This window comes from Perognathus longimembris, chromosome 28 (genome assembly GCF_023159225.1).
Source record: "Perognathus longimembris pacificus isolate PPM17 chromosome 28, ASM2315922v1, whole genome shotgun sequence".
NCBI classification, from domain to species: Eukaryota; Metazoa; Chordata; class Mammalia; order Rodentia; family Heteromyidae; genus Perognathus; species Perognathus longimembris.
In genome coordinates, this window is record NC_063188.1 from 1 (window position 1) to 14,389 (window position 14,389).

Sequence of the window (14,389 nt, forward strand, 5' to 3'; positions counted from 1 at the left end):
CCTTAACACATTCTTAATCCTTACCTGTTCCATAACGTGTTTTGTAAACCACTCCATAACACATCTCATAACTCAAACTGATGCCACAAAGTTAATTCTCACCCACTCCCTAACCCTCAACCCTTCCTAAACCTATCCTAAAATCTTCCCTAACAGGCTACCCAACCTCATCCTTTGTCTACCACATTCTCTACCCCTTCTCTAACCCCACTCCCTAAGCCTGACCCATTCCTCAACCATCATTTACTATCTTTCTGTAATAGTGATCCTAACCCTAACTTAGTCCCTAACACTAACCTGCTCTGTAAGGTTAATGGAAAACCCAACACCTGCCTAATCTATTTCCAAACCATAAATAAATCTTTATGCTAATGCCCACTCTGAGTAGCCCTACTACCACCAGTCCTTAGTGACATCAACAACCGACCCCCCTAACCCCAGTCATACTATTAGATATGTGTAAATTATTTGAGAAGCCACATACTGAAGGATGGAATCTTGGAGTGTTTATCAGCATTAGCAGTCTGCAGGCAGCCAGCTGTTACAAAGGCCTGCAGCCCACACATACCCTCAACACTGTCGGGAAACAGGCCAGAGGGAGGAAAGAACAAAAAACCATACCAGAAAACCAGTTCTCTCTCCCAGCTTTGAGGATTGGGTTAGGTAGGGTTGCTGTGTTGGGCACAGTTATTGTGTGGGTTTAGTTAATGAAAAGTTTCAAGTAAGGCATAGGATTCCTGAATGGCTTAGGGTATCGTATTAGGGTTTGGTTACCATAATCAAACTTTAATCCTACCATTAACACCGAGCCCTACGCCTGAAGTGTAACCTGTAAGGTCCTCTCACTGAGGGCTCCATGTAGCTGCCTCCACCTCATTAAGGCTCCACCCAGTTACCTGGGTAACCTGCAGACCTGGAGGCAGTTACCTCCCCTTTCTCTGAGGTCACATCCTAGTCCACCTGGCCACACCCCCTTGCCCCTGTCCTAGATATAAGGCAGGGCTGGGTCTCTCCTCTCTCTCTCTCTCTCTCTCTCTCTCTCTTCTCTCTCTCTCCTCTCTCTCTCTCTCTCTCCTCTCTCTCTCTCTCTCTCCTCTCTCTCTCTCTCTCTCTCTCTCTCTCTCTCTCTCTCTCTCTCTCTCCTCTCTCTCTCCTCTCTCTCTCTCTCTCTCTCTCTCTCTCTCTCTCTCTCTCTCTCTCTCTTTTCTCTCCATCCATGGATTATCTTGGCCACAGGCCAGCAGTTCGGTAATAAACTTTCTCTCCTGCCTGAATACCGCATGGCGTTCTCCTTTACCAGCTACCTACTTTAACAACCTAACATATATGGTGCCGTGACTCGGATGGGCTTAAGAGTCAGGACAGGCAGAATTCCCATCTATTTTTCTCCTTTTTCTGGGAGTATCCCCAGTCCGGAGAGCCCTTTTTCCATGAACCGAACTGCTGCGAGACGCAACGTGGGACTTTTCATCAATACAATTGCTGGCCTCCACATCCACATCCACCTCCACACCACTTGTCTACCCTGGTGAGTGAAACTGCTGCTGCTCCGGTTCTCTGCTGCTCTGTCCGCCGCTTCTGCCGCTTCTGCCCGGTAAGCTCTCATCTACTCACCAGGCGCTCCCTCCCGTGCTTTTTGGGTTTTGCATCACAGTCACACCCGAGCCGGGACACTGCTAGCATGCCTCTTGACAGTGCAATGAGGCCTGCTCGAAATACTCACACACAGTTTTTGCCACTGCAACGGTAAATGGTTAGAAGTCACTTATATTCAGGCTCGCTCTCTCTTTTCTTTCCTCTCTTTCTCTTCCTTTTTCTCCCTCTCTCTCATCTTCCTGCTTACTTGCTTACTTTATAAAATTCCCAAGTCGTACCATCGTTGTGTGCCTTGCTCACAAAGCTGCCTCTTTTCACAGACCTTCGAAACTGAGGCTTGACCACCAATGTGCTTTGTCAGCAAAGATATCTAAAAGTTCTTTTCTCTAGCATTGACCACATGGTGGATATTGGGTTAACAGGCATCAGCTCAGGCGCCGTTATGCCATGCCACGTGTTCTCTATTAGTGTGTTTGTGTCCTCCTGCCACCCCCCTCAACATTGGCATCCCACTAAAGTTTATCAAAATATGGTTTCTCCATTTTATAATCTGAAAATTGTTGTTTGCTAGCAAAATTGTTTTTCTAACCGACCACGTGGTTCTAAAATATTGGACAAAAAATGTCATTTACTATTGGAATTCCAAAATAGTCTACTGCTGAAATTCATTTTTGCATGCTGTAAAACCTATGTGCACAGTGTGTATGTGTGTTCCATGTGTGTATGTATGTGTAAACGTCATTTGTTAGTATGTCCATCTAGCTATATATCTGTGCTAAAACTCATCACATCTACTGAGTTTTGTCATTGCAGAATTCTGGCAAGTATTTGGTCCGTTCTTGACAAGGTACAGGTAAGCTCTAGTCCCCTTGGTATCCTTGTTGTTTTAATTGAAAATCAAAAAGGGCTTTTGTGGCAAAGACTCCTTGGATTGCAGTTCGAAGCCAGCCAGGGCAGAAAATCTCTCAAACTCTATCTCCCAACTAACCGGCGAAGAGCCAGGCTGGAAGCATGGCTGAAGAGACTTATCTCTTACCAGACAAATGCTGGAAGTGGAGCTCAAGTTAGGTAGAGTACTAGCCTTGAGCAGAAGTGATCAGGGACAGTGCCCAGGCCCTGAGTTCAAATCCTGTGAATGCCAACAGGGGCAAGCCATCCCAGCAACAAGCACTTAGACCCCTGGGACTCAGCCAGTTCAGGGAACAAGGATCATGGAGAGGAGTAAGAGGAGAATTATGTCACATCCTAAACGGAGTCACTGTGTCTTACCCTTTCAAAATTAATCAGAGCCGGGGGATCAAGAGATAGTAGCTTGTCCTGAGGTGCCAGACTTTGAAGTCAGGCCCCACCACGTGAACCCCATTTTAGAATCGAACCCTGAGCCAATCAGATTTGTACCTGTGTTCTAATCTTGCTTGCACAGCTGATTGTTGTAACCTTGTTCTTTGCCTTTATAAGCCCTGTGTAATCAAAGCTTGGGGCTCCCTCCTAACCTCCGCTGTGTCGGTGGGTAGGACGAGGCCCGAGTTGGCAGCTCGTTAAATAAAGCCTTGCCTTGCTTTTGCATTTCGGAGTGTCTGAATCTCGGTGGTCTTCTTGGGGGTGGTCTTGTGACTTGGCACAACAGTCCATCTAATGTCCATGCCTGAGTATAAGAACTGTCCAACTCATCCAATTTTTAATTTTGTGCCCTAAACCCTTCCTTTTGCCTTAATTTTTGTCCAGCCCCTGCCTCATGAGACTTCTTCCAGGCTTCATTCAAGGACTGGCATCTACCACCAAGGGACCCTGCTGCTTGCCTTCTCCAGGAGAGGCCACATTTCTGCCTTTTACCCCTAATGCCGACGCCCCTTGCCAGCAGGAAGTAGCCAGAGAGATTCTTTGCCCTTTTACATAACTATTAAAAGGCTGGAATGTTAGGTCCTCTCCCTGAGGGCTCCATGTAGCTGCCCCCACCTCATTAAGTCTCCACCCAGTTACCTGGGTAACCTGCAGACCTGGAGGCAGTTACCTCCCCTTTCCCTGAGGTCACATCGTAATCCACCTGGCCACACCCCTTGCCCCTGTCCTAGATATAAGGCAGGGCTGGGTGGGGGTCGCTCTCTCTCCCTTCTCTCCAGCCATGGATTATCTTGGCCACAGGCCAGCAGTTCGGTAATAAACTTTCTCTCCTGCCTGAATACCGCATGGCGTTCTCCTTTACCGGCTACATACTTTAAAAACCTAACATAACCCAAATATCACCTATCTTGCCAAAGTTCATTTTCAACAGCATGTGGTTCTAGGTAGCATGTTGACTCGCACCAAAAGCAGACGTCCAGTCACCGCTTTCCGGTTCATTCTCCATCTCCGGAGCACAATGAGGGACGGGAGTCCTTCAGGCTCAGCGTAACAAGCCAACTGGGCCTACTAAGAAAATTGTAACAGATTATAAATGCCCTCACATGTACATGCCACCATGAGATAACTGATGTTTGCAAAGCTTGGTTTTTGTATGTTAGTATTTGGTGATACTAGGGGTGGAATCCAGGGCCACATACATGCTAGACAAGTACTATATCACTAGCCTACATCCCCAGCTTGTTTTTTGGTAATGTCAACAAACACCAGTGCCAGTCTCTTATGTGCTGCTCATCATGACTAGCCATCTACAAATTAAGGTTTATTAATAGGAATTTTAAGCAAATAAACTGAAAAACCTTTCTGTTTCCAGAGGCGATTACCAAACAAGATTACAAACATTATTAATATTTAATGAAATGAGATCCTAATTCCAAAATGGCCTTGAGAAAGAATACTAATGAATTATAAGCTTAAAAAATGTAGGAGGGGTGTCAAAGTTTTTGCTTTTACTGTCTGCTTGTTGAGTTTTTTTCGTGTTTTTTTTTTTAACATCATATTCACTCATTGCCTTTTCTTGCTAAACTTGCAACTCAGGGAAAATATTTCAAGTCTGGATTGAATTAATTTCCTTGGTGACCTGTTATTATATAAAAGGCAAAAACTTTCAAATTGGGGCTGGGGATATGGCCTAGTGGCAAGAGTGCCTGCCTCGGATACACGAGGCCCTAGGTTCGATTCCCCAGCACCACATATACAGAAAAATGGCCAGAAGCGGCGCTGTGGCTCAAGTGGCAGAGTGCTAGCCTTGAGCGGGAAGAAGCCAGGGACAGTGCTCAGGCCCTGAGTCCAAGGCCCAGGACTGGCCAAAAAAAAAAAAAACAAACTTTCAAATTAAGTTAAAACTGTGTTTATTTACACAAATAATCCATAACATTTCAATCATCAAGACTGGCAAAAATAAGTGTCTTCATATATAATATTTAAAGAAAAAACTAGTCAAGATGAATTGCTTTCTTAGAAATAGAAATAGTATGTATGCATGTATGTATTTATTTTGGTGCCAGTACTGGGGCTTGAACTCCGGGCTTGGACACTGTCCCTGAGTTTGTTTGCCCAAGGCTAGCACTCAACCATTTGAGCCACAGTTCCACTTCCAGTGTTTTTGGTAGTTAATGGGAGGTAAAAGTCTCACTGACTTTCCTGCCTGGGCTGGCTTTGAAGCTCAATCCTAAAATCTCAGCTTCTCAAGCAGCTAGGATTACAGGCAAGAGCCTTTAGTACTTGGCCGAAATGTTATTTTTAAACATCAGGAGACAGGCATATATACGCCTTCCCCAAGATCAACCTGTCTCACCTAAATGCCTCTGGGCCAAGAAGTACAACTTCCAGCACCTCTGAATCAAGGCTCAGGATCCACAACAACTTCAATCTTATTATCTATTCGCCGCTTCCCTCATCCTTGTCCCTGCCCTTTTTTTTCAGACAAGGTCTCTCAACACAGCTCAGTCTGGCCTCAAACTCCTATCCTCTTATCTCAGCCTCTTGAGTACTGGGATTGTTGGCATGTACTACTACACTTAGCTCTCATTTCTTCTCCTGAATTTAATGATGGGACTCCTGTGGAACTCCTGTGAGTTCCATCATTAAGTTGGTCATCAAGCTTTTCAAAACCTTCAAAATAAAAACTTCAGATAACCTAACTACTAAGATTCTGAATGCATACCTGTATAATCACAAGTTCAAGGCATAACTTAGATTAAGTACTGAATGACACCTTGTCTCAAAAACAAAACAAAATATCCTGAAATGGTAACTGAAAATGAAGCCATGATACAGATGTAAATGGGTTGTAAAAATATCTCCATTCTAGCTAGGAATTCTCAAAGTAAACTGTGAGAAATAAGACTGCCTCAAAACGGAAATAAGCTCAGTAGAAGAGTGCTAGACTTAGCAAGGTCCAAGTTTAAGCCCCAATCATACAAGGTAAGAAAAAGAAATATCTAGGCACTGGTGGATCATGCCTTCAATCCTAGCTACTCTGGAGGCTGAGACCTAAGGATCAAGGTTTAAAGCCAGCTGGAGCAGGAAAGTCTGGGAAATTATCTTCAAATGAAAGCCAGAAGTGGAGCTGTGGCTCAAGTGGTAGAGCACTAGCCTTGAGCAAAAACACTTAAGAGGCAGTGCCCAGGCCCTCAATTCAAACTCCAGGACTGGCATTAAAACAAACAAACAAACAAAAAGTCTAGTGAAACATTGAGTTTATCAGGCAGACACCCCAAAGTAATTGCCAAGGTTTTTGGATAATCCATGAATATCTGGAATTGTGTACCTGGACTATCTATCTAGATGGAGAAGGTCAGAGCCTCCTTGATGGCTTCCTGTTGGCTGCCAGCTGTCAGTAACTTAGCCAAGGAATGACAAAGACTGCATTTTGTCCCAAAGTTTTCCTTCTACTATCATTTTTCTTTTTATTTTCTCATAGCTATTAAATAGATAATACTGGCTTCCCTGGCATAAAGGTGTACAGTTATCTGATGAATCTGTGTTTACCTTTTCATAGAGATACTTCTGCATGACCTTCTCATTAACCCAGCTGTCTCTTTCCAGCCTTTAAGAATGTCTCTACTCATTTTCAAATTAAAAAAAAAAAACACATTTCGGGGCTGGGGATATGGCCTAGTGGCAAGAGTGCCTGCCTCATATACATGAGGTCCTGGGTTCGATTCCCCAGCACCACATATACAGAAAATGGCCAGAAGTGGCGCTGTGGCTCAAGTGGCAGAGTGCTAGCCTTGAGCAAAGAGAAGCCAGGGACAGTGCTCAGGCCCAGAGTCCAAGCCCCAGGACTCGCCAAAACAAACAAAAACAAACAAACAAAAACAAAAAAAAAACACATTTCCATTGGTATAGGCACAAAAAACTTTTTTTTTCCCATTTTTGTTTTGTTTTGTTCTAGTACTAGGACTTGAACCCTCGTGCTCTTTCTTGAATGACTTTTTTTCATCCATACTGACTTTCTACGATGTCAGAAACTTTGTAAATTTCTACCCACTAAGAAGGGGAGAAAAACAAAATTATATAAATGTTAGAAAAACATATTGTAATAAAACCTTTATTTATTCAACTTTTAACAATTACTATCTCTTGGTTAGTCTTGTTTCACCCATATTCCCCCTCCCCAATGCTCCCACAGGATTACTCAAGTATATGCCACATATATACTATATAGTAGTTCAAAACATAAATGGAGCCTTGCTCTGGTGTCTCATGCCTGTAATCCTAGCTACTCAGGAGGCTATGATCTAAGGATCATGGTTCAAAGCCAGACTGAGCAGCAAAGGCCATATGACCCTTATCTCCAATAAATTACCAAAAAAGCTGGAAGTGGCACCTGGTTCAAGTGGTAGAGAGCTAGCCTTGAACAAAAGAAGCACAGCGATTGTGCCCAGGCCCTGAGTTCAAGTCCTAGGACAAGAAAAAAAAAAGGTAAATCAGGGCGTTAATCTGTGTACATTGATTTTCTTTTTGCTCAAGGCTGGCTAGCACCTTTTTTTTTTTTGCCAGTCCTGGGCCTTGGACTCAGGGCCTGAGAGCACTGTCTCTGGCTTCTTTTTGCTCAAGGCTGGCTAGCACTGTGCCACTTGAGCCACAGCGCCACTTCTGGCAGTTTTCTATATATGTGGTGCTGGGGAATCGAACCCAGGGTTTCATGTATACAAGGCAAGCACTCTTTCCACTAGGCCACGTCCCCAGCCCCTACATTGATTTTCTTATAGAATATGTCATTGTTTTCCTCCAGCTTGGCAAAGTGATATAAAATTCGGTACACCACATGAATGCCAAATTATTTTTTTACAATGTACTCAGATCAGAATGACTTACCATAATTCTCTTGATGATTATGCAAATCCTAGCACTGAGTCTAAAAATTCTGGATTGGACTGGACTGGCACCATTGTTTTTCCCAGAAAATCAAGAATTTCATAATATTTCTCTAGTCTAGATGATTTGCCTGAGCAAAAAAAAGATGCACTTGTTGAGATTTAGAAGGCAGAACAGAAGCAAATGTCAGTACTCTGGAGGTCAGAGCAGTCAAACCAAAAAATATTTAGGTATGACTCAGCTTTTCCTCAATCTCCTCCATTATACATTCAACTCATTCTTTTGGTACTGGAATTAGAAGTTAGGGCCTTACACTTACTTAGTCATTCCTCCAACTACACATCCAAACCATTCACTAGAATGTTGGCACTATAGCCAAGTTTGGACTACAGATCTACCACTAGGTTTTGGCACCAAGCTGTGGGTTCCTGAAACCTTTCCACATGTTCCTCTTCATAGATCCACTTTGATGAGCAGATATAGAGGGATTCTTAGATTTTTCACTGAGCTTCAACCTGTTCTCCAGTGCCAATACTTTATATGGAAGTGCTTAGGGCTGTTCCTCTGATAGGTTGGTGTCTTCTGGGGAAGCTTCACTTCCCATTTGTCACATCTGTGTAAGCTTAAATCCAACATTAAACTTTTTCCATAATACTTGTCTGGCTGTTTCCCTTACTAAATTCAAACAGACAAACAGATCAGCTACAACCATTACCTTCACTCCAACCTTATACATTATTCTTCAGAAATGGAATTGTGAGAAATAAACCTGTTGCTAAAGTAGAACCATGCAGAAGGATCTAGGGCTTCTATTATTGCTGTTAGAATCAATGGTACCAGGGGTTTGAAAAGAAACAACCAAATAAATAACCATCATTTTTACCTCTGTGTTGTTGGAAATATATACTTCAGACAGAATCTGGATGGCCTAGGGAGAAATCAAATTGGCTGTTTTTGTTACCCAGGCCTGTACAAAAATATTCTGTAATATCTGACATCAGCTACCTAGGTTCACAGGCTACAAGGGTATTTTTATTTTTGGTTGTATAATAACCTGAGAGCAAGAAAATCCACAGGGGCATGGAAAACGGTGGCAAAGGAGTTTTATTTACAACGGAGATTTATTTACAACCCAAAACCTAGAACTGGAACAGCCTCAACCCCCAAATACTGGCCTGCTACTACCTTTGTTATAAGGTAAGTTGTCCAAGAAGCCACATTTTGAAGGATCGAATCTTGGAGTCTTTATTAGTGCATTATCAGTCTTCAGGCAGCCAGTTGTTACAAAGGCCTGCAGGCCGTAAATACCCTAACACTGTTAGGAAACTGGCCAGAAAGGAAAAAAAGAAGAAAAATGATACCAACAAACCAACTGAGCTCCAACGGGGAGCTGACTCGGGACACCCTGGTGACCGGAGGTAAGCCAGGGGACAGGACACAGGACAGGAACATGGAGATATGTGGCATGGGTGTGATGGCTCCTCAGCTGGCCAGACCCTAAATAGAGCAAAGTCAGGGGCTAGGGTCACAGGAAGCTCCCGGTCCCATGCACCTGACAGGTTTAGTAACCTATAGGCCAACCTCACCCCTGCCTCCAGGGATTTGGGAACACCCATAACCTGGGGGTGGGACTTCCCTTCCTCTAGGGATTCAGGCACACCCGTGAAGATGCCAGACCCTACAATTCACCATGTGGCCAGTGATGTCACTGGCCAGATCTGACCTACTTACTTTGCCTTGTCCGGCACTAACTACCCAAAACCCAGAACCCAGAACCCAGAGCAGCCTTGGCCTCAAAACCTCCAACATCAACCTCCAATCCTCCAAATGAGTGAGCTTCTTTCTATTCTTCCTTCCCACAGGCCTCTCCTTTCCTCATGCCTCTCTTCTCTTTCCAGGCCTCAAAGCCTCCCGCTTCTCCCCAGAGGCCTCTTGGCAGGCTCAAGTACCACACTGCTTAGCTCCTCTTGCTGCTTCCCTTCTCCACACCCTGCACCACACCCCCACAGGCACCCATGCACATCCACACACTATCCCCGCCCCCCACACCTCAGAATGCCTCCTATATATAGGCTGCTGCGCCCTGGCTCCAATGGCTCCAACAGCTCTGACTCCTCACCCCCAGGCCACCCACTGTTTGACCTATGAATGCTCCTTAATGCCCCCTCCTGCGACCTAATCCACAAGGCAGTGACATCAGCAAGGGCCAGGACTTCCTGCCCCACTGGTTATCACAGTTGTGGTCAGCTTTAAAAAAAAATAGGTATTTGTGGGCTGGGAATGTGGCTTAGTGGTAGAGTGCTTGCCTAGCATGCATGAGGCCCTTGGTTCAATTCCTCAGTTCCACATAAACAGAAAGAAAACAAATAGATATTTACCCATTTTTCTTTTTTCTATTTAGTCAATCCTGTTTGCTATAGTGAAATTTTTCTTTTCCACCTTGCATCTTCCTTTGAGCAAGCTCTTTCAAAACTAGAAAATTTTATTTTTGGTGGTGGTGCATATTGAACCCAAACCCTTGTATACACTAGGCAAGTGCTCTACTACTGAGCTATGCCCCCCAGTCTCTCCTCCTCACCAAGCAATTCAATTAATATAGATTTATTTTTAAATCTATTACATGGAATCTCATCTTTGGAGGTTTTCCCACATTTTATTCCTCCATAACTAATGGTTTAAAGATGATAGTTATACAGGCTATGTGATCATTCTTTGATCTTTACCTTGTTTCATCATGACCTATACACTTCTTCATTCTTTTTCTGTATCTTTTGGTTTTGAACAAGCTGATACTATACCATAGATCTTTACTGAAAGAAAAACTTCTTAATATACCTTCGGCAAAAAATAAAATGTTTGTTCTATATTCTATGGTTAAATGTCGGCAAATGAGATCAGACTTCAGTAAGAATTTCTAAAGCAAAGTACTCACTCTGTTACTCTTAAATTTTATTAATGTCTTCAGTTAGTTCATTATTTACACTAAGATGCATGCTTTAAAAAGCATTCTAATACATAAATAGATAAAGGGGCACTTGGGTAACTAATCACTAAAACATGCACATTCAATTTTACTCAGGTGGGGTATAAGAAAGGAAAGTAAGCTTTAAGCCTTTTTCTTTGGACTAAAAACATTTGGAAATTATTATTTAGGAATGCAAATGATTGGTTTTGATAAAGAAGAATAGAGAAACATTTGGGTTATGAGTAAGTTCCTGTGGGGCTATGGTACATGTCACATAAATGAATCAGGTAGCATGAATTCAATGTTTTAGATGGAAGAACAGGTACTATGAGTCTAATTATAGGACATACATACAAATTGAAGGCACATGACTATGCTAACAGGTGGCTAGTTTCCACAGACTAATTTGTTCTTTCATTGGGTAAAGAGTAACATAACTTATTTTTAATGGAACTTATTAATAAACAAATGCAATTAGATCTAGGGCAACAAATGTCTTCCTTCCAGATACACACCAAGTACTAGCTAACAGATATTAAAGTAGATGAAATGGTATCATTATAGTATAGTTTTCTTACACTGTAGTAAAATATATGGTAAACTACTTTGTCTTGTTTCTATACATCATACTTTCAACTTTCAAGTTTCACAAAAGAATCCCTCAAAATTAGGCAGAAAAAAGAATTTCTTAAATCATAAAGTCAAACCCAAACTCCGGAGCTGACTTTTAGCAGTACTGATTTTTGAGCTTTTCTCAGGATGGAAGAAAAGCACATTTCCATACTACCTCTCTTGTACAGCTAAAATGCTAGTTCATTCACTGTGATTCTGCTCTTCTTTGGCAAGTCAGTCATTTGCTACCCAACCCTCCATTACCCATTCTACTAACAATACATCTGCCCTAAATATTCCTAGAAGAAAAAGGAATATTGAAAAGAACCCACAACTTTTAGAAATATTAAAATAGCCATCTTCTCAAATCAACTACAATGAAGAAACAGAAGATATCAAACTACTCACTGTTCTTTCACTAAATTTTATTCCCAAAAGTAAATGCTAGGAGGAAAAGGATAATTGTGTGTGTTTTTAACAGGCTAGCAAAATGATCCACATGTTATTCAAATAATGTTTAGTACTTTACCTTTCTGGGCTCCTACTGTAAATAAGCAGCACCAACAAACTAAGCACAATATTCCCAAAATAAGAACTATTCCATTTCTATTATTTTGAAGCACCCAAAACTCTTCCGTAACAAAAGATGTGAAGATAAATTGCTAGTAATATTCTCCCAAATACTTCTGTGTGCACATATAAAATCATAACTTCATTAGGCAAGTTGTATGAGTGGTGGTTTTCACCTTGGCAACAACTTTGTGCAATTAAAACTAAGATTAATTTTATAAGTAGACGACACTAGTTAACAAACAAAAGCCTTTTTAAAGATGTAATCAATGGTTCGATCTGAAGTGCACTGGAATAAACTGTTAGGACAAACATTATTTTAAAAAATGAAAAGAGGGTTGAAGCAACTGGCAGACACTTTTTGTAAGTACTGCAAAGCCTGAGTTACATGAATTACTTTTAGCTATTTTTTCCTTCTTATCCTTGGTTAACAACTTCTTTACTTCTTCACACAGTATGGCCATGTAAATCCACCACAGAGAGGTGACACAATGATATAGATGAAGACCTGGAAAAAGGAGAAAGGCAATTTTATGTTCTTGAATCTATCATATGTTTCAAAATATATAAATATATACTGCTAAGCTGGGCACAGGTGGCCCACACCTGTAACCCTAGCTACTCAGGAAGCTGAGATCTAAGGATCACAGTACAAAGCCAATATGGGAAGGAAAATCTGTGAGACTATTATCCACAATTAACCATCAAAAATCCAGAAACGAAGCGGTGGCTCAAGTGATAGAGTGCTAGCTTTCAATACAAAAAGCCCCAGACTGGCAAGGCAGGCAGGCAGGCAGGCAGGCAGGCAGGAAGGAAGGACCGACTGCTGATTCCATTACAGTAGTAGTTGTGTACTTGCAACAAAACAACATTGCCAAAGACAACAGTAGCATTGAAATTATCCTTTCTAATCTCTCCTCCACCGAAGTTCCACTATTTTTCTCTGAGACAGCAGTAGGGTTATTGATCTTCACTCATAGGCAGTGTCAAGGCTATATGAACACCCTATTGATGCAAAATAAATATGTGATAAAAATCCCAAATAGCTGGGTGCTGGTAGTTCACACTTGTAATCTTAGCTGCTTAGGATGCTGAGATCTGAGGATCTCAGTTCCAAGTCAGCCCAGGTGGGAATGTCCATGAGACTGTAACCTCCAATTAACCACTAGAAAATTTAAAGTGGTACTGTGGCTCAATATAGTAGAGCACTAGCCTTGAGCAAAATAACCTCAGGGACAGTGGCCTAGGCTCTGAGTAGCCCTATGGCCAATAACAACAACAAAAATCCCAAATAACTACAATTTCCTTGAAGTGTGCTTTTATTATAAACTGTATTTTTAAGATTTTATGCTTAAATTTGATTTTCAAAAATTAAGATAAAAAATAATAAAAAGCATGGGGAGATGCTTTATCTACATAATCTAATTATAAGAATGTTGCTATACGGGGCTGGGGATATGGCCTAGTGGCAAGAGAGCTTGCCTCGTATACATGAGGCCCTGGGTTCGATTCCCCAGCACCACATATACAGAAAACAGCCAGAAGTGGCGCTGTGGCTCAAGTGGCAGAGTGCTAGCCTTGAGCGGGAAGAAGCCAGGGACAGTGCTCAGGCCCTGAGTACAAGGCCCAGGACTGGCCGAAAAAAAAAAAAAAAAAAAGAATGTTGCTATAAACAAATAGATAATGACACGAGTTATGATTACCAAATCAAGGAAAAGCTGATGATGGAACACTGTCAAACTACTGATTCTATTACAGCTATGTTCGTGTGTTTTTTCAAGTACAGCACTATAACTTTATTTTATTAATTTTTGTGCTAGTACCATGCCTTGAGCTCAAGGCCAACACTCTTGCTCAGCTTGCTTGCTCACAGCTGGTACACATCATTTTGCAGGTTAATTGGAGATGGAGTCTCAGAGTTTTCTGACTGGTATGGCATCAAATAACAATCCTCTGATTTCAGCCTCCTACGAAGCTAAGATTGCAGGCATGAACTTCTGGCACCTGAGTTAGTATTGAATTTTAAATTATGACACTTAAAAGTATTATCTACTTGCTTACATTATTTTATTCTGAAAAATAGATGTAAACATTTTATACAATAGAGTCACTGAATTAAATAAGTTATTTTATTTTCCTTTATAACTTTTTGATGTTTTGGTTTGTTTTCTATGTTAACAAACCCAAGGCTTTGCACATTCAAGATAAGTGTTCTAACACTGAGGCCCACCTCCAGCCCAGAAAAATTTTGTAATATTTAACTGACTTGTTTCATTATTTACACATTAAGGAAAAAATGCATTTAGGCATTACATGCCCCATCCCCTGGAAGTAAGCAAAAGCATTTAACTTTGAGGAGGTAATTCTAGAAAACTCTGGTTATTAATGAAAAACCTGAGTTACCCATATAATATTCACACA

The 14,389-nt window shown here is 41.7% G+C and overlaps 1 protein-coding gene across 5 annotated transcripts in view; it reads right to left on the minus strand.

The window, feature by feature from the left end:
• Positions 1-12,216: 12,216 nt before the first annotated feature.
• Vamp7 (vesicle associated membrane protein 7) overlaps positions 12,217-14,389 on the minus strand; it is a 31,976-nt gene continuing 29,803 nt past the window's right edge. For all 5 annotated transcript variants that reach the window (XM_048336019.1, XM_048336020.1, XM_048336018.1 and 2 more), the window contains one exon: positions 12,217-12,476. In XM_048336019.1, coding sequence (XP_048191976.1) covers positions 12,408-12,476 — 69 coding nt within the window. In that variant the 3' untranslated portion in view covers positions 12,217-12,407. The remainder of the gene's footprint in view (positions 12,477-14,389) is intronic.